The sequence below is a fragment of the Betta splendens genome, chromosome 4, assembly GCF_900634795.4.
Source record: "Betta splendens chromosome 4, fBetSpl5.4, whole genome shotgun sequence".
In the NCBI taxonomy this organism is placed as follows: domain Eukaryota; kingdom Metazoa; phylum Chordata; class Actinopteri; order Anabantiformes; family Osphronemidae; genus Betta; species Betta splendens.
Window position 1 is genome coordinate 16,127,656 of NC_040884.2, and position 22,295 is coordinate 16,149,950.

The 22,295-nt window shown below is 46.3% G+C and overlaps 2 protein-coding genes across 8 annotated transcripts in view; one reads left to right on the plus strand and one right to left on the minus strand.

Annotated features, from left to right (window-relative positions):
- Positions 1–1,412: 1,412 nt before the first annotated feature.
- prlh2 (prolactin releasing hormone 2) lies at positions 1,413–3,044 on the plus strand. The gene is given in 4 exon segments (XM_029147664.3): positions 1,413–1,550; positions 1,751–1,936; positions 2,662–2,831; positions 2,834–3,044. Coding segments are annotated over 3 exon segments (366 nt in total). The 5' UTR covers positions 1,413–1,550; positions 1,751–1,773; the 3' UTR covers positions 2,867–3,044.
- Positions 3,045–5,431: 2,387 nt separating this feature from the next.
- The window catches only part of myripb (myosin VIIA and Rab interacting protein b), a 60,447-nt gene continuing 43,583 nt past the window's right edge, over positions 5,432–22,295 (minus strand). For 5 of the 7 annotated variants that reach the window (XM_029146380.3, XM_055508057.1, XM_029146377.3 and 2 more), the window contains 14 exons: positions 18,909–19,045; positions 14,009–14,095; positions 13,193–13,290; positions 12,973–13,053; positions 12,692–12,847; positions 11,238–11,406; positions 10,614–11,140; positions 10,388–10,534; positions 9,524–10,225; positions 7,450–7,641; positions 7,214–7,375; positions 6,977–7,072; positions 6,759–6,819; positions 5,432–5,790 (listed from right to left, as the gene is read on the minus strand). In XM_029146380.3, coding sequence (XP_029002213.1) covers positions 5,741–5,790; positions 6,759–6,819; positions 6,977–7,072; positions 7,214–7,375; positions 7,450–7,641; positions 9,524–10,225; positions 10,388–10,534; positions 10,614–11,140; positions 11,238–11,406; positions 12,692–12,847; positions 12,973–13,053; positions 13,193–13,290; positions 14,009–14,095; positions 18,909–19,045 — 2,665 coding nt within the window. In that variant the 3' untranslated portion in view covers positions 5,432–5,740. Of the gene's footprint in view, positions 5,791–6,758; positions 6,820–6,976; positions 7,073–7,213; positions 7,376–7,449; positions 7,642–9,523; positions 10,226–10,387; positions 10,535–10,613; positions 11,141–11,237; positions 11,407–12,691; positions 12,848–12,972; positions 13,054–13,192; positions 13,291–14,008; positions 14,096–18,908; positions 19,046–22,295 lie in introns of those variants that run through there. The other 2 variants (XM_029146379.3, XR_003785523.3) reach the window with 2 other exon arrangements.

Sequence of the window (22,295 nt, forward strand, 5' to 3'; positions counted from 1 at the left end):
ATGCTTTGATGTTTTATTTTAAAAGTTTGAAGCACAACTTCCCAGTTTGACAATCTATTCAGTAATTGTTAGTAATCATTTTTATTAAGTAGAATTTTCAAAAGCACACCAGTTTCTACTTTTGTAACCACTCTTTGTGTTTTGTACTTGGAAACATTAACCTTTGTGGAACTATTAAAACCACAATCTATACATCTTTTGTTCTGAATGAAAAGGAAATTCCTTCAATGAACTTCTCACTTCCCACTTCTCTGCTGACTTCCTAAAAACCTTTTTTTGATCAGTCATGGACAAATAATGTTCAGACCCACACACTTTGTAGGTCACGACCATGAGGCAATTAACAAAATATACTGTAGTGCAAAAGGACAGTGATTTACACCACAAAGCTAACTTGGGTCAAGCAGTTAATCATTCTGTAAGCAGAGATTCAGAGTCAATGTGTTCCTCTTCCTTCAAATATAAAAGGAGGGATTTTGTTATATTTGAATGGGTGATGATTTATCAAAGTGTACAGCCAGTAGCATTAAATATGTAGATATATAAAACTATATCACACAACCAGTGCTTTGGCAAAGTGTAGGGACAATATTTTTCTAAAAATCTGGAGACCAAAGTAACAGAGAAAACATGTCTTTGTTTTTTTTTTCATTCATTCATTCAGTAACACACACAGAGACACACAAATGAGCCCCGAAAGCTTTCCTGGACAGCGCCAAGCATTTCACACCTGCTTGTGACAAATCTGTTTCATTATTTACACATGCTTTAACATTGTGCTGCGATAACACGCCCTCTGGTCGTTATCTTCTCATAACTGCAATCGTACCCTGGATTCTATAATCTAATCAGAACGCAGCCCTAAGGTGAAACTGTGTCCTCAGTTGGACACACATGCATCACCGACAGGCCTGAAGACACGCAAACACACTTGACTGGGTGACATTTCCCTCTCATTGTCCCCTCTGTATTATTAGCAAGCACTTGACACAGAATCCATTCACATTCACACATGTAATTTTCTAAGATCTCTCCTCCTCTTTTCCTCTGTGCATTTTTAATCTCTGTATTTGTAGCTGCATTATCAAGAAAGTTCCCTAAAGCCTGGTCTCTGGTGATAAAGCAGTCTTGTACCTTGTAATCAAACTGATTGATGTACAGCTCATCAAAAACACCCACCACAGTTCCGGGTCACTGTCCGACAGACCTACTTGAGGCGGTGGGTCTCCCTCCCCGTGTTCGTTAATTTAAGGTTGTCCTCGTGTCACCGACTGCCTGATGGACTGTTCTGCTACGTGACACACATTAGAAAACTTCCAAAAGCGGACCTGCTTCCTCAAAAGGCATGAGGGGTTTAAAGGTTGTGCAGAGGGGGGAGGGGGGGGGGGGGGGTTGTGATGCATCCTGTAGTCTGGAAACGCTGGTTGTGGCTGACGTTCTTGATTCATCATCCAACAACCCCATGGATATATAAGCTGGAGCACACCTGCTAAACAATAAACGACTCCAGACCTCCACCAACAGAACTCAGTGTGTTACCAAAGTCCAGGGTAAGAAACTGTCAAATAGACTGTGATAGATTTTAATTTATTTTATTTACTTGATTAATTATTCTTAGTATGATCAAATATTCCAATATATATATATATATATTTTAGGGTGCTTTTAATTATATTGCTATATTTCTTTTGGTAGTATTTAAAGTTGATTTTGAACTGCTCTGATGTGAGTCAAACATCTTCTTCTCCAGTGCCTTGAGCGACTCCTCACAGCATGCTGCCCAGCGGAGCGTCTGACGTCCGGATCTGCGTGCTGACGAGCCGCTGGCTGCCCGCAGCCCTGGCGCTGCTGCTCGTCCTCTCCTGCAGCTTCAGCAGCGCGCACAGCACCACGGTGGAGCACGACTTCCACATTGTCCACAATGTGGACAACAGAAGTAAGACTCGACTTTACGAATACGGCATTTTACGCTTGTCATAAGCTCCGTGCTTGGTCTGTAGAAGCGGGGCAGGAAGGCAGCAAACCGACGCTGCCACCTCTCAGTGAGTTTACAGCGACTTTTTCGCTCATCATTTATTTCCAGTCACGTGTTTGATTTGTTTAAAGGTTACAAAACACTTTTGCTACGTTAATAAACTTTAATCGGAATAGTCTACTTAACCTTGTTTAGGTCTCAGAAATACCTTTACGTTGAGATCAATAAAGTTTCTTTAATCTTAAATATGTTTAATTTAAGGCGCCACTCACATTTTCATCATGAAGATATTTTTTCATTTAGTCTCTTATTTATTTTGAAATATTTCATAAAATTGTATGGTTATTAAAGGTCATTTTACATTTTACAATATAATATGTAAAAAGGGGCCAGTGAGTGTATGCTTTTAATAAAATATCCTAGTTAAACACACTCTAAACAGCAATGTTTTTGTAATTTTAGCATTACAGTATATTTTATATTTGTTTATTTTACTCTGCTTTCTCGACCACCTCTCCATCAAAGAGTGAATGGAAAACAATAATTTATACTATAATTTATTGTACTTCTGCTGATTTTCATTTCATATTTAGTGTGCAACTAGATGTGACTAAACCTCCACCTAAGCTGATCACATTCAAGACATATTGCCCTGCACGGTTCTAATGTTGCTGTCTGATCACCAGGCCCAGAGATAGACCCGTTCTGGTACGTTGGGCGTGGAGTGAGACCCATCGGCCGCTTTGGGAAGAGACACAGCAGCGTGGAGGCTCTGGGCAGTGGGGGCATGCAGCCTGTTGTCAGGGTGGTGCATCTGCTCCTCAGCAGCCTCAGAAACAAGGAAACCTTGGGAAAGTACTCAACACGGAGGACAGGGATTGGTTACCATGACAACATCTGAGCATCTTCATTTTTTATCCTGAGGTTATTTGTTCTTTCATTCTAGCCCTTATATGTATTTATCTCTGTTGTCTGTCACGAGGACTTGTCTGATCCATAATAAACCTATTTCCAACTGCATCTGTACATAAAAATATCTATATTGATTAATAAAGATGTTGTGATTAAACACGACTCTTCTTGTATTTGACACAAACAGAAAGCAGTCTAACTTTGCAAAGTTTATTCATTTCATAATACATGTTTGTTTTTTTCTCAGAGTACTGTGGCACATAGAGAATCTGTCTTTTTTGCTTGGTAATATTTTTCCCCAACATGTCATATGGATTGCAACAAACAACTGCACATAAAAGTTGAAAGGCCCGCGTGTAGAGCTGTGCACCTTGGAACTCTTCATGGTCATTCACGCCGGATTCAAAGAGGAACAAAAGAAATATTGTTTTGGCTGTGCAAGTCTGAGTATGTGGGACATGGTTACAGTAGCAAATTAGTCTTACTGCATGAATCCATTCTTACAACCCATGATAGCTATACACAGCCTCTCGCACACAACACTGAAATATTGGTCAGCTATGATTGGGCAATAAACACATTGTTCTATATCATATCCATCTTTTTACACTCATATACATATATTAAGAAATTCTGTCATGGGACACTATACTTTTATACATTAGAAAAATACAAGATACTGATGATTGGACCCTTGTAGCTGTGCTTCTCATGGGAAATTTTACATCATCTTGATAAAACATGCATTTATACATCGACACCTGTAGAACAAGTTTGACAAAAGTACAGGGTCACTGTGCAAAAACAGAGATATGAAAGACTGGGATGAAAAGGGCACTAATAGAAGGGGTGGTGCGTTCATACACCTTTCAGTGTGAGCAGTCTATCAGCAGATCCAACCCTGCACTTAAGCTGTAGCCAAAGCAAACAAACGTGTGCATGGATAAGTGATATTCCAACTAATGTAAGTGGTGACGGTGTCAAAGCGAGAGAACCCCGCAAATGACAGGCAGTATTCTCAAATCTGGAGTTTATGGAGGACAAGCGCAACGTGAATCGTGCTGGCCACTCCAAAAAACCTGTTCTCACCCGTGTTTTTTGCAGCATTTACCATCATCATCATCATCATCATCATCATCACTGCAGAATATCAAATGGTAAATGCAGGCATACACTAAAAGCACTTTGAGTCACCACACATGAGCGAGTCTGATATCAGTGACTGAGGGGGGCCCTTGGAGGAGAGAATAAAGCCTTTAATTTGCAATAGTACTCATTTCAATGGTATTGCATAAAAATGTTCAGTAGTAGAAAAATAAATTGCTCGTAACAAAATCATGGTTTCATGGCATTTGTTATAAAGCCCATCAGACTTCATTTTGTAAAAATCTTTACAAGATTTTCTGAAAGCAACACAACGGTTTGGATATGACCCAGAAAAGGGGTAAAATATGGAAACACCATTTTGTTCAACAAAAGGCCACGACGCTTTGAATGTAAATGAACTTTGAAAGTAAGAAAATAACTTCTGGCTGAAGAAATACTGCAGGAGGGAACGTTACCAGACTCCATATGTCACAGCGATTATGTTGAGCTCAGTCTGAGTCTTGCATTAAGACCTATTCACTAACGTTCCGCATCGCTTCCACAGTAAGGCTGCATGTGTATGTGTGTGTGTGTGTGTGTGTGTGTGTGTGTGTGTGTGTGTGTGTGTGTGTGTGTGTGTGTGTGTGTGTGTCTGCTGATCAGTTCGTTCCTGCAATTTCTCTTTCAAATAAATGAAATAAACGTGTCTCCCGTAATAACAGTTGGCATATATTAAAGAAATAATTCAGCATTTTGGAAAATACTTTCTTATAATCTCTCTTTTTGTATCCTGGCTGGGAGATGCACATTTGGTCCACAGCAGGCACCTGCTTTCAACCACACCGCCAAATGAAGGACAGACTGTTTATCATATTACAGTAAATGCGTTCATTTAGTGGTCAGAATTTGTTTCTCCATCCTCCATGTGAAAAATTTGTTTTTCGCTTGCCTAATTGATTCTCATTTTCACACTTTACGTCTGCTAAGCTAACTGGCTACAGGCTGTATTGCAGTTTCGTTGTATTAATTGTTCATCGCCTCAGCTTCGCTGCAAGAAGCACCGGCTCTTTTATCCCATTTTTTTGGCAATTTTGGTATCAGAAAAGGAGAAAAACATCATTCAAACCACTTCCTGGTGTGTGCATTCACGTCAAAGGTGTTACAATCGTCCCCGGACGAGGATTACCATCTGATAGCTGCGTGAGTGAGAACTGACATTCATTCAAAAGAAGCTCTGAGGGCGCTCAAACAGTATGAGAGGAGTCTTCATGCCGTATCATTTGGTGAGAGAGGATGCAGTAGAAAACATGGCTTCACCTCTTTTTGGGACACTGAATCACAGAGAATTTCACCAGTTGTTTTTTTTTCTTCACATCTTCATTGTACATTAAATCACAATACTCAAACAGTTAGAAAAGAGAGATGAAAGTATTTCTTCGTCTGTACAGATTTTCTTGATGAGTCGGGTCATGAAAAGGGCTTAAGGCAGATACACTGACTTGAATGATCCTTTGATATATCATGTGCATGGTGAGGAGATGGCTACGACGGATGAAGAGGGGGGAGCAAATGGAACGTTCCAGCCATTTGAGGTGTCTGACTGGCATGGTGCCGTGCCTGGCTGAGGGTCTGAGTGCTTGATGGGTCACAAAGGGCCCCTACTTGTCCTGGAGGTGGAGACGGACGCTAGGTCAAGGCACTGGATGAGAGTGGCCCCCGTCCCTGGGGCTCTAACGTGGCCCTGAGGGACTTGTTGTGCTGCTCACACTACGGTCGAAACACCTTCATCTGCTGCTCTGGCTCCAACTTTTCTAAAACTAAAAAAAAAGAAGAGGTTAAAACAAAACATATTGGGCTATCCACAAAGAGAGAAACTATTAATAACGTCTCATTAACACATCTGCCTGGTCAAACATCCTCCCTGGGCCGTATATATATTTAGAGGATTCTCTATAATGGAGCTGATAAAAAGCGCACTCTCATGCTGGAATCAATGATATGATTACATGTCTTGGTCGCTGATTTGGCCCCATTGTCCGACTGTGCTGTATGTCTTTGGAGCCGTGCTGAAAAAGCCACCCTGAATCAGAGCTATTGTGTTGATGCTGGTGAAGAAAAGAACGAGGTGAAAAGAAAATAAAGAAAGAGCCACAAAAAAGCCATTCAGTGGCGCGAAAAGGAATAGACTTCTTGTTGATTGATAAAACAGCCGTATCCTACTGTAGTGTGTGTGTGTGTGTGTGTGTGTGTGTGTGTGTGTGTGTGTGTGTGTGTGTGTGTGTGTGTGTGTGTGTGTGTGTGTGTGTTTCCATTTGGATGCTTTACATCTAATGGAGCTTTTCAGGGGACTAGGTCCATTTCCAGCAGATGTATTCACTTCTGCACCCATTCAACAGCCAACCTCTGCTTTTAGTACAAAGCTCAAAATGTGTGATGTTAACTGAAGGTAAATAAAAACGGCCCCTTGTTTTTGTGGCTCCCGTCCATCTCTGCTGCTCTCGCACACGCAGATTGTGGTGGGAACAGGGAAGATTGAAGCAGTGGACTCTAAGTGGACACGCGCAGCCGACTCGCTGTAGCTGAGCTGACTTCCTGACAGACGCGTACGAGGGTAAAACATCACCAGCGTGTTTTCATCCGAGATCTCAGCGCGTCACGTATACAGAAGAGTATAAATCAGTTTGCATTTTGAATGGAGTTTGAAAAAGACTAAACTTCTGCCTCGTCAATAGCAGGAATGGCATTTATGATTTCATACTGTATTTCTTTTTAAAATCGTTGGTACCTTTTAGTGGAGGCGCTGGAAGCTTCCTCCTCTGATGACGCGACGAGTCCAGGGTTTGAGGCTGTAGTAAAAATAGTAAAAAGCAGCAAAAAGTCATGTCAAAGCATAACATATGAACACTTGAACTACACTGCGCACACACACACACACACACACACACACACACACACACACACACACACACACACACACACACACACACACACACACACACACACCTTTTCCTTTGGTTTGCTCTTGGAGAAGCGGTTGCAGACAGCCACGTTGAGCCCGGCTGTTTTCAGAGCCGATATCCGGGCCTCGATGTTTGATATCTAGAGGAAGAAAAGGCCTTTAGTGAATCTGAAACGCACAAATCATTGTTTAGTTGAGTCAGAAAGGACAATCACATGTACATGTTTCACTTTAATAGGGACACTGAGCTGGACATATTTGAGTGGTTCTGGATCTGTCACCTGGAGCTCAGACTGCTGGACCTGAGCAGCGGCTGTGGCCACCTGGTCCTCCAGAAAGGCCAGCTCCGTGTCTGTGGTTCCGCTGCTAATGCCACGCGCGCACTGCTCCAGATCCCCAAGAGCCCCCTCGAGGCCGTACACGGCGCCAGCAGCCAGGTACACCTGAACGAAGAAGGGCGGGATGTGGTTTTAGGGGGGTCCGGAGCGAGGCTGGAACGCTGGACCGTCTCACCTACATTCTCCTCAATCTTGGTCAGCCTGTGATCCAGCCTGCGGTTCTCGGAGCTGCTGGAGACGGGGGAAGCGCTCACGGACTCGGACGGCGCGTAGCCCTCGCCGCCCGCCTCACCGATCAGCTCCTCGGTGGCGTTCAGCACCTTCAGCACCTCTGTGGTGATGCTGCAGAGAGAGGCCGCTGAGTACTTCTGCTTCAATTAGGGAACACACAAAAACAGTGCGGCTCTCAGTCACTTACACGACCAGTGCAGAAAGGCTGAATCTGAAAGCGGCTTCAGAGAGAAGGAATATTATTTATGCCTATACAAAACATGAATTCAATGAATATTGAATTGAAAGAAAAATAATTTAATGTATCAGGAAAAAAAAGAATCACATTAAGGATCATTCGGTGTAATGCCTTTTTTAAGTGGCTTCATTACTAATGTTTGTGTTTTCGTCAGACCCTCATCTTCGCATGTAAAAGAACAGGTGACGCACACGCGTGACTGGAAAAGTATCTCTTCATGCCGTTATTTTAACGCCTGCATGCACAGATGTGGAATCAGGAATTCAGTTAATATCTGAAAGTGAACCGGCTTTGTTTATCGAGACTTATGTTCACATTTAGGCTGTAATGAGTAACCTCTGCATTGAAGGTGTTTTTTCCCCTAATGACGAGAGAGGAAATATAAATCGATAATGAATGAATTACAGCTTTGATCAGGGCCTGATCAGAGGCGTATTGATCCCTCTTAGCTACGCTTTCACAACGTGACAAGTCTAAAAGTCCCAGCTGGTGACAGGAAGAGGCAGCAGACGACGACGTTAGCGCTCGGCTAACTAGCAGGCAGCAGACCAGAGATGACAAACAGGACGCGAGGCTTCTTATCTTCAAACACACACTGTGTTCTGAGATATTGGCTTGAGCTGATCAATGGAGATATGGATGTTTGTTAAGAGCCTGTGCAGAGCTGTCATCCACAAAGAAGCAGGCCGTCACTGATGATGGGTTCAACAGACACATACACACCCCTGCTTATACATTAGGCTAATTTAAAAGGGAGATGGAGCATCAGAACCCTTGTGTTGCTTTTTTTTTCTGGCATCTATGTTAAAATTGACATCTTTTAGTTTCACCACATTCCCGATAAGAGAAATGTAAAATACAAGCAATGAGCAGCTTGCGCTGTTTCCAGTTTACATTTTAAATATAATCCAAAATCAAGGTCCCTCTAAATAAATAAATACATAATATTTTTCTAAGTACACATCAAAAAGCTACAAACATCATCGTCACATGTTCAGTATTGATGTTAAACCTCAGCTGTTCTGTGCAGTTTCTAAGGGAAAAGTGAAAACCAACAGAAATAGATCACATTAATACGTGTCACACGTTTTAAAGGAGACGAGCATTACTCATAACATGCCTCATCATGAGTGCGGTTAATGACCGGCATCGACCCACACACCTCCAGCGTGGGACTCGTGAATGAGGTGAGCTCGTAGGTGCGCGCTCAATTGTGTGTGCGTGCGTGTGTTTGTCAGGTGACTTCATTAAAGTGTGGGTGAGACTGAGAATGAGAAACAAACAGTGCTCTAATATCTACACACAGACGCATGTTCCCCAGCAGACGTCAATGAAGATGAAACCTCAGAATAAAATACAACTAAGGGAAACTCAAACAATTCGAGTAATTTACGCCAGTGTTGAAAAAAGAAACATTATCTGATGTGAAGTAACAGTAACTACCTAATAAAGGAGAAAACTAACTTGATGAACTAACGACCAACTGCTTTTGATTTCCCTCTGATAAGTTTGCGAATTGACTAATAATGTAAACATGTCACAGTACATACTTTTTTACCAACAAAAAATGGGAAGCACAGGGAGAAAAGGCAAGGAAAGCGGGACGAAAAGTGAAAAAACACAGATAAGAGTGGAAGATGAGAGAACAAAAGACAAATGAACGAGTGGACATCACAACACAACTTCCCTCTGAGACGCACTTTTCCTGCACAAACAGCTGAAGCTAAACATTCATTCATTCATTCATTCATGCTGCTGAAGCGAGGTGTGTGCTCACTACTTACCTGGTTGTCTGACAGCACCCCCTCCAGGCAGGACGGTGTAACAGCAGGCGAGCTGGCGCTGGAGCCGCTCCTCGTGACTCCCCTCTGTCCCGCTTCCTTGTCTCCTTCTCTTTTATGCTGCCTCTTACTTTGCCGGCCCGACTTCCTTTTGTCTCCTCTCTTCTTGTCCTGGTTGTCCACTTTCTCCTCCAAACTCTCCGCCGCTCTCTCCAGCCTCTTCTCCCAAACTCTTCCCTCCTCTCTCACTGAAGCGCTCTTCATCAGCCTCCCGCTTCTTTTCGCCTCTTGCCCGTTCACTTGCTCCACCGTTTCACACGTTCGCTTCTCCTCTCTTTCTGTGTCCTTCGCTCTCGGCTTCTCCTTCCGCCTGTCACTCTGTTTCTCCGCAGGCCACTGTGTGCAGTCCTCCTCCGATGAGCTGCTGTTGGCACAGTTGACCGGCTGGCTCAGTCTGGGTTGCGGGTCGTCTTCCAGAGGGCCGCTGGGCAGGCGATGGGCTCCCAGGGCAAGGGAGCAGGGCTGAGGGGGCCGCAGGGCCGCTGAAGCCGGGGCCACCGTGTCCAGGCTTTCTGGCTCCGGTGTCATGGCATGTGATTGGAAGGCGTCCGGTGCAGCTGTGACCATGGGCAGAGGGTCCGGCGTGGGCTGCTCCTCAGATAAGGCCCTCTTCCTGAGGACGTTGTGCAGAGGACCACTGTCCTCCTTCAGGGAGACATGCAGAGACATAATTATAACACACAACACACACCAATAATAATAAAACAACTGACTGGACCCGAGTAGTCGTATTAAATGATAAAATGTAATCTGCTGCCCCCAAGTGGTGAAGTTGGATATTACAGGCAGTCAAATGAAGACCGGTACCTGTAGCAGGGGTGCAGCCTGAGCGCGGCCCTGCTCCTCGGTCCTGCACTGCTCCCCCGACGACTCCCTCCTGCTTTTCCTGCGTCGCCGGGACCTCCTCACGGGGTCGCTCTGCCGCTCCTCCGCCTCGCTGCTGTCGCCCATCACCTAGCGACAGGGGCGACAAGCGCGCCGGCCTTGAATACCGCGCTCGAGCACGGCGCCTTCACGCAACGCGACGGATTACCTTGGGGTTAAAGTTGACATCCAGCGCCTCCGAGTGGAGGGGATGAGGGGAGAAGCTCTGGTGCAGGTGTTGGTAGTGGAGCGGCAGGTGATGAGGGTGCAGGTGCGCGTCTGCCGCTCCTTTCTTCCTCGTGGGAGGAGGCCGGCGCGGGCACGCCGGCGGCACCGACGAGGCCTCCGAGTCCGAGTTGAGGGTCTCCGTGTTGGTGTACTGGCCGGAGGACGGGGAGGTCACGGGCAGGTGCTGGGTGTACGTCCACTCCGGGTCGTGCTGCGAGTCCGTGTAGTAGGTCTCGTCCGACAGCTTGCGGCGGAACTGTCGCAGCGCCGCGGCCCAGCCGCCCGCGTCGCCGCCGCCGTCGTCCGAGTCCGAGCCCATCCCGTCGTACGCCGAGACGACGCCGGACTCCTTCTCCAGCACGCTGAACACCAGGCTCTTCCTCTTGGTCAGCAGGCTGGGCCGGCACAGCTGGGAGCTGTGCAGCGCGATCCAGTTGCCGTCCGGGCTCTGGAGAATCGAGGACGCGCCTGGATGAAAGGCAAGCGACAGGAAACAATACAATAGCATGTAATATGCTACATGCTGTATAAGGGATGAGCCTTTGAATGTGACTGGGACGTTTACTGGAGTTGTCCAGGCGGTCCACGCTCTTCCAGCTCGGCAGCGACGCCGCTTTGGCCTCACGCTTCAGGGAAGCGTACTCCTGCAAGCTGCTGCTCGCGCCGGCGGCTTCCTCCTCCGGGCCCTTGTCTGGGGAGTCGTCGCTCGTGAGGGAGAAGGCCGACCTTGACCGCTGCAAAGACACGCACACACACGGACACACACACGGATACACACACGGAAACACACGCACACACACACACACACACACGGACACACACACACACACACACACACACACACACACACACACACACACACACACACACACACACACACACACACACACGTGCTCATCAAGCTCTTTTAGTTTTAGTCCTTTAGACAGATTGCCAACCAAAGGAACTCCACTCAGTTAAAGTCCACAATTGCGCAGGAGCCTTTACCAGTCTTAGACAAATATAGCAATGATGTAACACAAAGCAGCACACTTTGGAGAGACAAGTGTGACTGTAACGCTCACATCCGTTCAGCAGGTGGCGCCAAAAGCCCATTAGATAAGTAACCAGACAGGACGCGCTACAAGTTGGTGTAGGAGAGGGTGACAATGGGAGGGACACAATGGAGGGAATACAATGTCATCCTCAATAAGATGCCCAATACAATAGAACCATCTACTAATATTGTCCAACATCAGCACCTACTCTGATCTCAATACTAAATGCTTCCGAGGACAAAAACGCTGCAATTGTGACAACTAAAAGGAAAAAGTTAAGGCGGCACAGACTTGTGTGTGCACGCTTTGTGACTAATTAAGTGTTTACAGAGCGCTGATAAACAGAGCCCGGTCCCGTGGCGAGCCGAGCCGTGGAGGAGGATCCCGTCGTATTACACAGGACTTTGATCTCGGCTGAGTGAAGCAGCAGGAAACACAGCGGAGAGGCCCGGGGAGCGCAGGTTTGATGCTCCGTTCAAACACGGCACCATGACAAATGTTCCTGAGAGTGAAACGCTGCCAGGTTAGTGTGTGCGTGTGTGTGTGTGTGTGTGTGTGTGTCTACTTCTGTCATGATGCCACTAGGTACTAGTGGCTTCATAAGGACTGAAATAAAGGTCAAACTGTCTCCTGTGATTATATAATAATATAATAATAATAATTGGACCTTATTGATCCCACATTGAGGTCTCTGCTCAAGAGCGACACAAAAACACCAAAGTAGGACCAGATGCGGACCATGGTAACAGCACTGGTGTTACTCACAAGTTAAAGCTACAGCATTCCTGTGTTTTTCAGACTAAAATACATGCAGATGAACCCTAGCTGGTAGAAACTCTGTGAAGACTGTCCGGCTTGAAAATAAAAACACGAGCCGACCACAGTTCTGTAAACTCGCCGTGCCTTCGGTCAGGACTCAGCGCCTCACAGCCACCGACAGGCCAGATGCGTGTCACCAGACCACGAGCGGAGCCCTTCTCACCAGGAGGGTGTAGGAGGCCCTGAGGGGGTCCTGGGGTCCTCGCGTGGACGAGCGAGGCTGGGACGGAGACGGCGGCTCGCTGGGCTGGATCAGGGACTGAGGCTGAGGCCAGACAAAGTCATACTGCATCTCCGAGCGCTTCCGCCTCTGGATGATCTGAGCGGCACCGGGGAGAAGGAGAGGGAGGGAGACGCCGTGAGGCGCGCGAAAACTGATGCCGCCGCCTGTGCCCTTTTAAATGCAGTCACAGAACCATTGCTTCCACATGGCAGCCTACCTACTTTTTGCACAATGGTGGTGGCGAGCTCCTCTATGAGTTCCTCTTTGTGGTCCCGCAGGTACCGGGCCTCATTCTGCTTCTCCTGCACACACACACGCACGCACACATTCTGTCACCGCGACGCCGCTGACGGGCGCAGCGAGGCCAGAGCAGAGGCGACCGGGCGCCCACGGAGGGAAGAAGCCGGGAGACGGGGAGAGAGAGAGAGGGAGACGTCTCACCAAGCTGTCGCTGAACTCCTCCGCCTTGGAGATGGCCTCCTCTATGGCCTCCTCAGCCACACGCAGGGCCACTGTGAGCGTCTCGGCCATACTGTGTCCTGAGGGTCCACACAGAGACGTTAAAGAGCGGTTTCACCCCCCCCCCCATTCAAGCCCCTCGGCTGCAGAGCCGCGCGCGGCAGTCTGCGGATAACGCGGATCCAACGCGCACGTAATGAATGTTTGGCTTCTCAAGAGCTGTCATTTTCTAAATGGCAGATTCTGATCGTTGCATAAACAAGTCCTAATTACCCACAAACAGGTGGAATTAGATTTATCATTTCAGGGGCCCATTTAGTTGTTTGTGTGTTGACTTTCGCGGAAAAAGGGGGCGCGTGGAAGTGGTGCAAACACGCGAGGCTGAAAGCGCCGTCGGGTTGTAATTATTTGTGCGCATTTGTGCAAACAGGCGCGTCAGGGGTTTTTACGGCGTGTTCATCCACTGGATTTGTGTTTGGGTGCGCGCGTGCTCGCTAATTTGTCCGCACTTTAATGTTTATTAAGGCGGATTGTCCGCGAGCACGATCCATGGTGGCGGCGCGTGGCACGTGCCCTTTACAGAACGGCCTCTCTGTGTTAAGGCGGCCATTAACGGGCAATAAACATAAAAGCTCAGCCCTTTAACAAAATGGAAACAAAAACGGGCAGATGGTTAAAAAAATCAATATGGCAGGAAAACACTGTCAAGTGGAAAAGATAATGTCATTTATAATTGTGGCTGAAATGACCCATCGGCGCCGCCTTAAATTGCTGGCGAATCGTCGGCGCGTCGCTCACCTTCGCTCTGCTTGAAGAAGAAGGAGTCGCTGCCGCAGACGCTGCCATCGTTGTCGTTGCCCGTGCTTCCCTCGTGAACGCTGCTTTCTGCGGATGAACAAATACGAGCCTTCAAACGCATGGATGTCAAACGCGCCTCATGTCAAATAATAATGCAGCCGTGCGCGTTTCCCTTTTAAAGAAAACTAGGTTACAAACGCGCGCGCGATGCCGAAAAGTTCGTTGTTGCGCGTGTTCTCGTCAACTCCGCGCTGTTGACACGTTGCGCTATTTGCTTTGACTCGGTGCTTTTCCATCTCTTTGTGCACGAGGGAGAAACGAAATGACACTTCAAAGACAATGACGCTGCAGGAATTCATGGGATAATTCCCTTCGCCTTTCAAACAACTGGCAGTAAAGCATCACAATGTAGTGTTTCTTTCCCCCCTATTCAGGCCAAGTCTGTCATATTTGTGTGAGTAACGGTTTTAAACAAACAAAGAAATCTAGGCTGGCAGCAAAGCAACATGTCTGTGCCTTGAAATGGATTTTTCTCACGTATTTCTACTTTGAAGAGCAGAACTGGAGGCAGCAGCCAGCGAAAGGCCCAAACGGGGCGTGGTCCGCCTTCCAAACCACATATTCCCTCAGTGGCCCATTAACGCCTGTTAGAGATCCTTCCCGTGGCTCCAATTGATCGTGGCTTTTTTTTTTTTCATCAGGTCCAGCTGTAAAAATGAAGAGCGCCTCGTTAACGGGTGGAGCTGTGATCAGCCAGACCACCCGAGGTGGAGCATGAGAGGAGAGGAGGTGGGAAAGGGCTGAGCAAACCCGCCGACTGACCACATCCCAGGTACAGCTGGGCCTCAGACCCACCGCCGCAGTGCGAATTCATTCTCCATCACAGATCCAGACTAAACACGGGAAGCTCCATTTCCCGCTACGGTCCACACTTGATGTCCTTCCACCACAGAGCTAAATGAAAGCAAACTTCCCATTCAAGGTTCAGCTCTCGCTGTACTGCTGACAGAGCTCAGGCCCGAGCGAAGCCCACGTGCTGCAGCGTCTTTCCATTTGCAGCCTCCCGGTGCACATGCTCCGCTCCAGGCTCCGCTCCTAGGCTCGCCTCGCTCGGTTTGAGACGAATTATGGTTTCCGACCAAGCGGGACGGGAACGACAGTCGGGCAAATTACCTGTAGCAGCTCAGGACAATGTAGACACTAAAGGACTCCTGTCAGAGAAAGTGAGCCGCTGCACAGGAATCACACGGCCAACGGCTGGATGGACGTGTTATTTACACACACACACACACACACACACACACACACACACACACACACACACACACACACACACACACACACACACACACACACACACACACCTGTCTCTTTGCTACCTCGTCTGGCTCTAATGAGCTGAAAACCTCTTAAGAGTTTAAATTGCAGTCAGGTGAAATATTTTCTATGGGTTTGTCACTAGTTAATTTACACAATTGTGTTAATGGGAAAATATTGATTATTGCAGGTTTTTGTAGAGGAAATCAATACTTCAGCCTTTCAAAGTCTCCCCTCGTGATTAAGCGATGCCTGCTGTTCATCCATGACTCATGCATAGCATGGGTAACAGGACGGCGTCGATGCGGTGCCAGCGAGGCGAAACCCAGCGACGCGTGCGTCGGCGGCGGCCCCCGAAGGACGCGGCTGCTTCAGCCGTCCTCTCGCCGTGACCGTCGTCTCACCCTTGCCTCTCACCGCTTGCCATTCCGCCACTTAAGGCAGCGGAGGAGGAAATCGCTCGATATCGCCATGGCAACCGCACCGACGACAGCGGTGGCCTGCATCTGCGGGGACGTCTGAGCGAGCGCGAGCGAGCATGTGTGTGTGTGTTGTTCTCTGTACGTGAGTGACAGAACTACATTACCCAACTCACTCTCACTCTGTGGTGTTATTACAACCAAACCACAGTTTAATGCACAGCTACTGAAAGTTAGAACCAGCACCACTGGAAGTAATAAAATTCCAACTGAAGAGATGTGTTTTTATTTATTTTTTTATAGGACAATGAATTATGGTCTGTCCAAAAGCACTTAACAAACACCCACTTAAATCAGTAATAAATCTGATTTCGGAACCTGAACATAATCTTTGTTTTGTTTTGTCACTGATGGATGCAGATCATTCATTATAATATTACATTGGATGGTGGAGAGCACGCTGCTTTTACGAAGGCGACACACGTAAAGAACCCAGCTGCTTGATTAAAGCCTGTCTGTGCTAAACGCTGCCACGCTGCTGTTGATGATGGATGGAGCCGAACCACTCAGATATAATTGGACGTGGATTGTTTTGCCACACCGAGAAACTCCTTTGTGTCTCCGTCGCTGGGAGTTGTTCCAGAGGATCTCCGAGCGCTGGCGCGAGTTCTGGGCCCTGGAAGACGGCGAGCGACACAACAAACCCACATCTCTCTAAGTACAGATCTGGACGGGTTCTCGCGCCGTCTGTTTAGTCGAGGGTATTTCAGAAGCTGACCTGTGGAGATTTGAGATAAGCGCCCCAAAATGCATCGCTGCCGACTGGTGGTCATCGCTATTTTGAGCCTCAAAGCAGATTTAACTGAAACTGTTATATCACCTCACCGAATTTGAGAAAGCAATCATTTCATTTCTACTTATGATTGTAATATTAATATATGTTGTACTTGTTTGATTGCTAGAGATTAGATTTAATATTAAACATTTCAATTATTCTATAACTGAGCAAAATGAAATAGGGCATAATAAAAAGAGAGACTGTGTGAAGGAGAGGCTGTATAAATAAATCAGGTAGTAAAGATACACTTGAACCTAACATTCCTGAAGTGCCAGCAGCAGCAGCAGCAGGAGGAGGATGAATGAGAGACCAGACGGTTGACTCTCAATTACAACGCAGCATCTGGCAGCACAAACACACGTCTCATAAAGCTCCACAGAACAACGGCGGAACCGACAGGGCGTCCGTTTACATCACAACAGGCCACGTTTAGGGTTCGAGCGGAAGGTGAACGGACTGGACCCCCGCTTAGGTTTTGCTCTTTGCATCTCGATGATGTCAGCGTGTTTCAAATCCGGCTGAAATTGAAGCCAAATCAAACAAGGCGTCAGCGATTTTGAATGTAAAATCCCGATCTCTGAGCTCTGAGCGCTGTGACAGCAACGAGCCCCGAAAGGTGAAAGATGAAACTTGAGATTTATTTCTCCCTCCAACTGGGAACAAATCTTTTGGCTGCACCGGGAGGTCCTTGAGTTTTGTTACTACATTCCTCGTCTGCTTTGCTGCTGGCAGACGGGAGCGGCGCCGGAGCCAAGGTCACCGTGCACATTGTCCTGGCACTGACTCACATGATTAGCCACGTCCAACCTTCAGGTTCAGACGGCTTTCTGTAAGCGCCCAATGAACAGAAATGGATCGTTGACGAGACTGTTTCTCAGGCAAAGTCCTCAAATCCTCTTTTATTTCCTCTTATATCATAGTTACGAAACAATACTAGCCTCAGGTTTCATGAAAACATGTAGATGTATTTGGCTTTGCTGCAAAATGGCTCCAAAGTTAGAGAACTGTAACACTGTTGTTTTCCGAAAAAGACAAAGATAATTATTACCTGACACAAAGTGACAAACTACAGCTGAATCAATTGGGTGATGAACATGTTTTCACCTTTTTTTACTTTTATACATATTGAGTAGCTTTGACCTAAATATCCAAACGTTTAGGCTTTTCTTCTGAATGTCTACAGTTTGACTCCACTGTCTTCTGAAAAATCTTCTACTTCCAGAGCTTGATGATCTTCACAGACCTTAATCACATATTTAATAGACTCGTTGCATCTGTGAGTCCGTCTAATGAAGATAACAGAGCTGTCATCTACTGTGTGGTGGAACCACCACACTTCCTGTTCTCCCCCTGTTGGCTTGAAGGTCGTACGTTCATTTCGTGATAGATGTACATGTAAAACTGCCACATCTTTCTCAACTGTCACGACAGCCGACGTTGCACTTGATTGATTGCACCGCCGCTCGGTGGTAAATGTAAGAAAAAAAGTGAATCACTTCTTTACTAGCAGTGTGTAAAATATTTCATATATGAAGGGGCGCATTTCTGTGATAATGGTGCAGCGATTTAATATTGATGAGAGGATGAACGTCATATTAAGACGAGGATAGCTTTTCTGGCCTTTATTATAAAAGGAAGCTAAGTGGATCGAGCGAGCTGGTGTAACAACATCACTTAATCACAATTGTTTTCCAATTAAGTCTTGATTCATCTCAAAATCTCATTATTTATGTTCAGTTAAATGCACAGAAGCCCAACAACACAACACTTGGCTGTATTCACACAAACCGGAAACCAGAAGATAACACAAGCTTGAAAAAGCCAATAACCAACACAATGTGACTGATGTGACTGTGCTTTAGTAAACTTATAGTTTCACTTATAGAAAAGACACAATGTCGTCAATGATAATGCCTTTAACAGTTAAATAGCATGGGGGAGCTCTCGACATTGGAGAATTGGAATTGGTATAATCTGCTGGGCTCTGGTGAGCTGGGAGCCACAGCCACATAATCCCTCCTCCTCCTCCCTAGATGATGTAAGGGAGGAGAGGGGAGGCGGGGAGTCCACATGAGCGGAGCGGGGAGGAGGGGGGTGAATGGGATCATAATCATAAGGAGAGCGAAACCTCAAGGTTTTAGGAAAGTTTTGCCCACTCATACAACACAATGGAAGCTGAAGTTACAACAACAAAGTGTCCTAAACAACTAAAACCTCCTTCTGTGGCTAGAATTAAAAATGGAATTACTGTATATTATGACACAACACTGCACAAACGAGAGCGGCGGCTACTCCGCAATCAGAGACGATGCCGAGGGGAAGTTACCTGGGAGATCAGAGAGCGTTCCCCTCTCGATGATGTGCTTCCTGTACAGAGTCTTCAACACCTTGGCGCTCCCGAACCTCTTGAAGCGACTCTTCACATTGTTGTAGTAGAATTCAAGGGACTGCGTTCTAAAAATCCTGCAAACAAGAAAGAAAGGAAAAAAAGACAATAAATCAAAAAGAACAGATGGCAGAAGAAACTGGCAGCAATATGGTTTCATTATAATTATACCAGGATTATAATTTCAGGCTGTAGCCAAGGGTACAGCATATTTGGCAGGTTTGACTTTCACTTTCACATGTGTTGTCTGCATGCAGAGCCTCGTCCCAGTCCCTCTGGTTACGATGGGTACAAAGCTGAAGCTACTATGCTGTGAATGGGCTGAATGGACCTTAAAGGACCACAGAAGAACCCATCAAGACCAATTATTGACCCCCACAGAACCCAGATGGATCACCCACTGATCTACCTCAGGGGTATAAAGCCCCTGAGACAACCTCACCCTATTCACATAAAGTGTTTATGAACAAAGGAGCAATACATAAGTTTCAAATGTATGTTCATCTTTGCTGTCATATTTAAAGCAAAGCTCTTTCTTCAGCTCTCTCTCTCTCTCTCTCTCTCTCTCTCTCTCTCTCTCTCTCTCTCTCTCTCTCTCTCTCTCTCTCTCTCTCTCGCTCTCTCTCTCTCTCTCTATGTGTGTGTGGAGGCTGCATTAAAGATATAAAAAGCATTTATGTACAGAGCTATTATGCAGAAGCCAAGCTGCACATTGTGCGTATGATTGCAGTGAATGCTCGGCTTTTCAGATGTGACGTTGCATCATTCTCCTGCTTTTTTTTTTTTTAATCTCCCGCTGAGCCGGAGGAAGAAGGCACATGAATTAATCTGGAGGAGCAGTGCAACGTTGGGGAGACGGCAGTTAGGAAAGAAAAACAAATGGTTCCGCCAGCAATTGCGACAATGAGCTACAACATGGTCTTGATCGCTGACCTTTGAACTATGCGGTGGACATGTTCTAAAATAAATCTCTAACTTCAGACATTTTTTACACACCAGGTATCTCTCATTCATCCTCATGTCCACCACCTTAACACAGAGCTGTGTCTAGTGACGCTAGCTAAACTGTGATTGGAGAATTACCGAATGGGAGTCACGGTCAATTTAATACTCTATTTATAGCACGTGGGGATGAATGAAGCATGACATTGCTTCCCCAGAGTGATGGGATCTAAAGAAGAGAAGAAGAAAGGAGGCGAGTGGAGTGGATAAGCAGAGGCTTTCAAGCAAGAGCCGCATTACTGCGTGAGCCTCTGCAAATACACATTTCATAATGAGCCTGGGAGTTTCCTCGGTGCTCCACCGCTGCATGAATAAGTAACAGGGGTTCCTGCGGATGCTCTCCTGACACCGGGCGTGCCCTTCCTCCATCATCTCTTCATTTGCCTTAGCTCAGCTCAGCATGGCGGCTCAGGGACCAGCGGCTCCCCGCTCACGTTCTCCTCCTCGCCGCAGCCTCTCTTTGCTAAAAGATCAATTTCCACATCAAGATGAATCCTAAATAAAAACACAGTGAAGAATATGTAGGAGCAGCGCAAAAATAAAAGCATCTTGCATTGCTGAGTTTCCACCTCCCCTGGCAACAAGACCTATTACAATAATTGACTTCCCGAGCAAACTAATGAATTAGTTCAGCTTCTTCTGAAGCTATGTGGAGATGAGAGAGAAATTCAGAAGGAGAACGGTGTAGTGGGGGGTGGGGTGGACTATCAAATATCAAACAGTCCCTCTTTTTTCTTACAAAGATGTGCAGAGTAAGAGTTCTTGTTAACAGAGAGAACTAAAACATATTCAGATTGTTCTCATCTTCATGCTTGGATCTAAAGAACTGGATGAATTGCGCTTCTTGGAACTCCCTACATCTGTGGATGGGAGATCATGCCCATAGGCAATAAACAGACCTATAACTACAGTGGTCAAAATAAATGTTTGGCCATAGTTTCCAAAACCCTAAAGTCACCCTTCATATTTACTCACAGGGGTTATTTCATGTCAAGGTTCTGAGCAGCAACGGGTCCAGATCCAGTGTCCTGCTCAGTGACATTTAAGCTGCCAGCTGTGTTGCAGAATCACACGAGGCCCTGCTCCGTTAAACAAATATGCAAACTGCAACCCAAACATAATCTCAGCAGAAGACAGGCCCAGTCTAAAACAAATGTGCACGGCAGAGGAGAGATATTAACATTGATTTTTATGAGCACTAAGAAAAACGAGGATGAACGAGCCTTTCATCCGCACCGTGTCGTTTCTGTGGCTGCATATTTGTACATGCCAGAGCAGATTTGCACTAGAAGGAGAAGCGGGGAATGAATTTCAGACTTTTCACTTCTGCTGTATATTGTATATCATAAGAAAACTCTTCAAAGGGGAAAAATGGAAGCTGAGCTTTACATCAGCACTTTCACTTTTTCTAGTATAGTTTTTTTTTACATAATACATTTACTACATTTTTACATACAGGATGTGGTGTTTCAAGTTGTATTTGCATAACTTACTGTGAAGACTACAGTATATGAATGTTCAACGCATTCTCCTGGATTATTTCTGTCTTGCGATGTCTACACTAGGAGACTCTTGCACAATGAATCGTTTGCACAAGAGGACAAGGACAAAGGACGAGGTTGTGGGTCAACAGCTAAACAGCCCATTCCATTTTCAGCAAACCCTGGCACTGACTTATAGCTGGTTGGTATGATATAAGAGTGTCTGAGAGGAAGGTTAAACAGCCCCCCCCCCCCCCCCCCCCACACACACACACACACACACACACACACACACACACACACACACACACACACACACACACACACACACACACACACACACACACACACACACACACACACACACACACACACACACACACACACACACACAGTCCTGTATGTAACCTTTCCAAGAAAATAAGCTGGAATATTGATCACCTGCCTGTGTGTTTGTGATAAACATCCACATAGGCAGCGCCATGAATAAGAAGAGAGTGCTTAATGCTGTAGCATAATGAGGTAATTAGTGATGTACCTGGACCATGGACTCCTAGAATAACTGCCTTCTATTATTTCATAAGCAAAGCAGCGAAGCGATTTTAGAAGCAGCCCTGTGCCGTCATGCTCTCCCATGCAGAACTGAGCCTACCACATGTTTGTACAGTACAGTTTCCAAATCCACACTTATTATTGTAGTTCTGGTGCAGAGTTATCATCCAACAGCGCTGCCGGTTCTTGGTGAAGTGCTCTGCAACATCCCCCGTCACTTACCTGCACCTTTAAAAGTCTAAATTTAGGAGCCGCACGGCTCCAGGCAGCGGTCAGGCAATTTAGCCCGGCA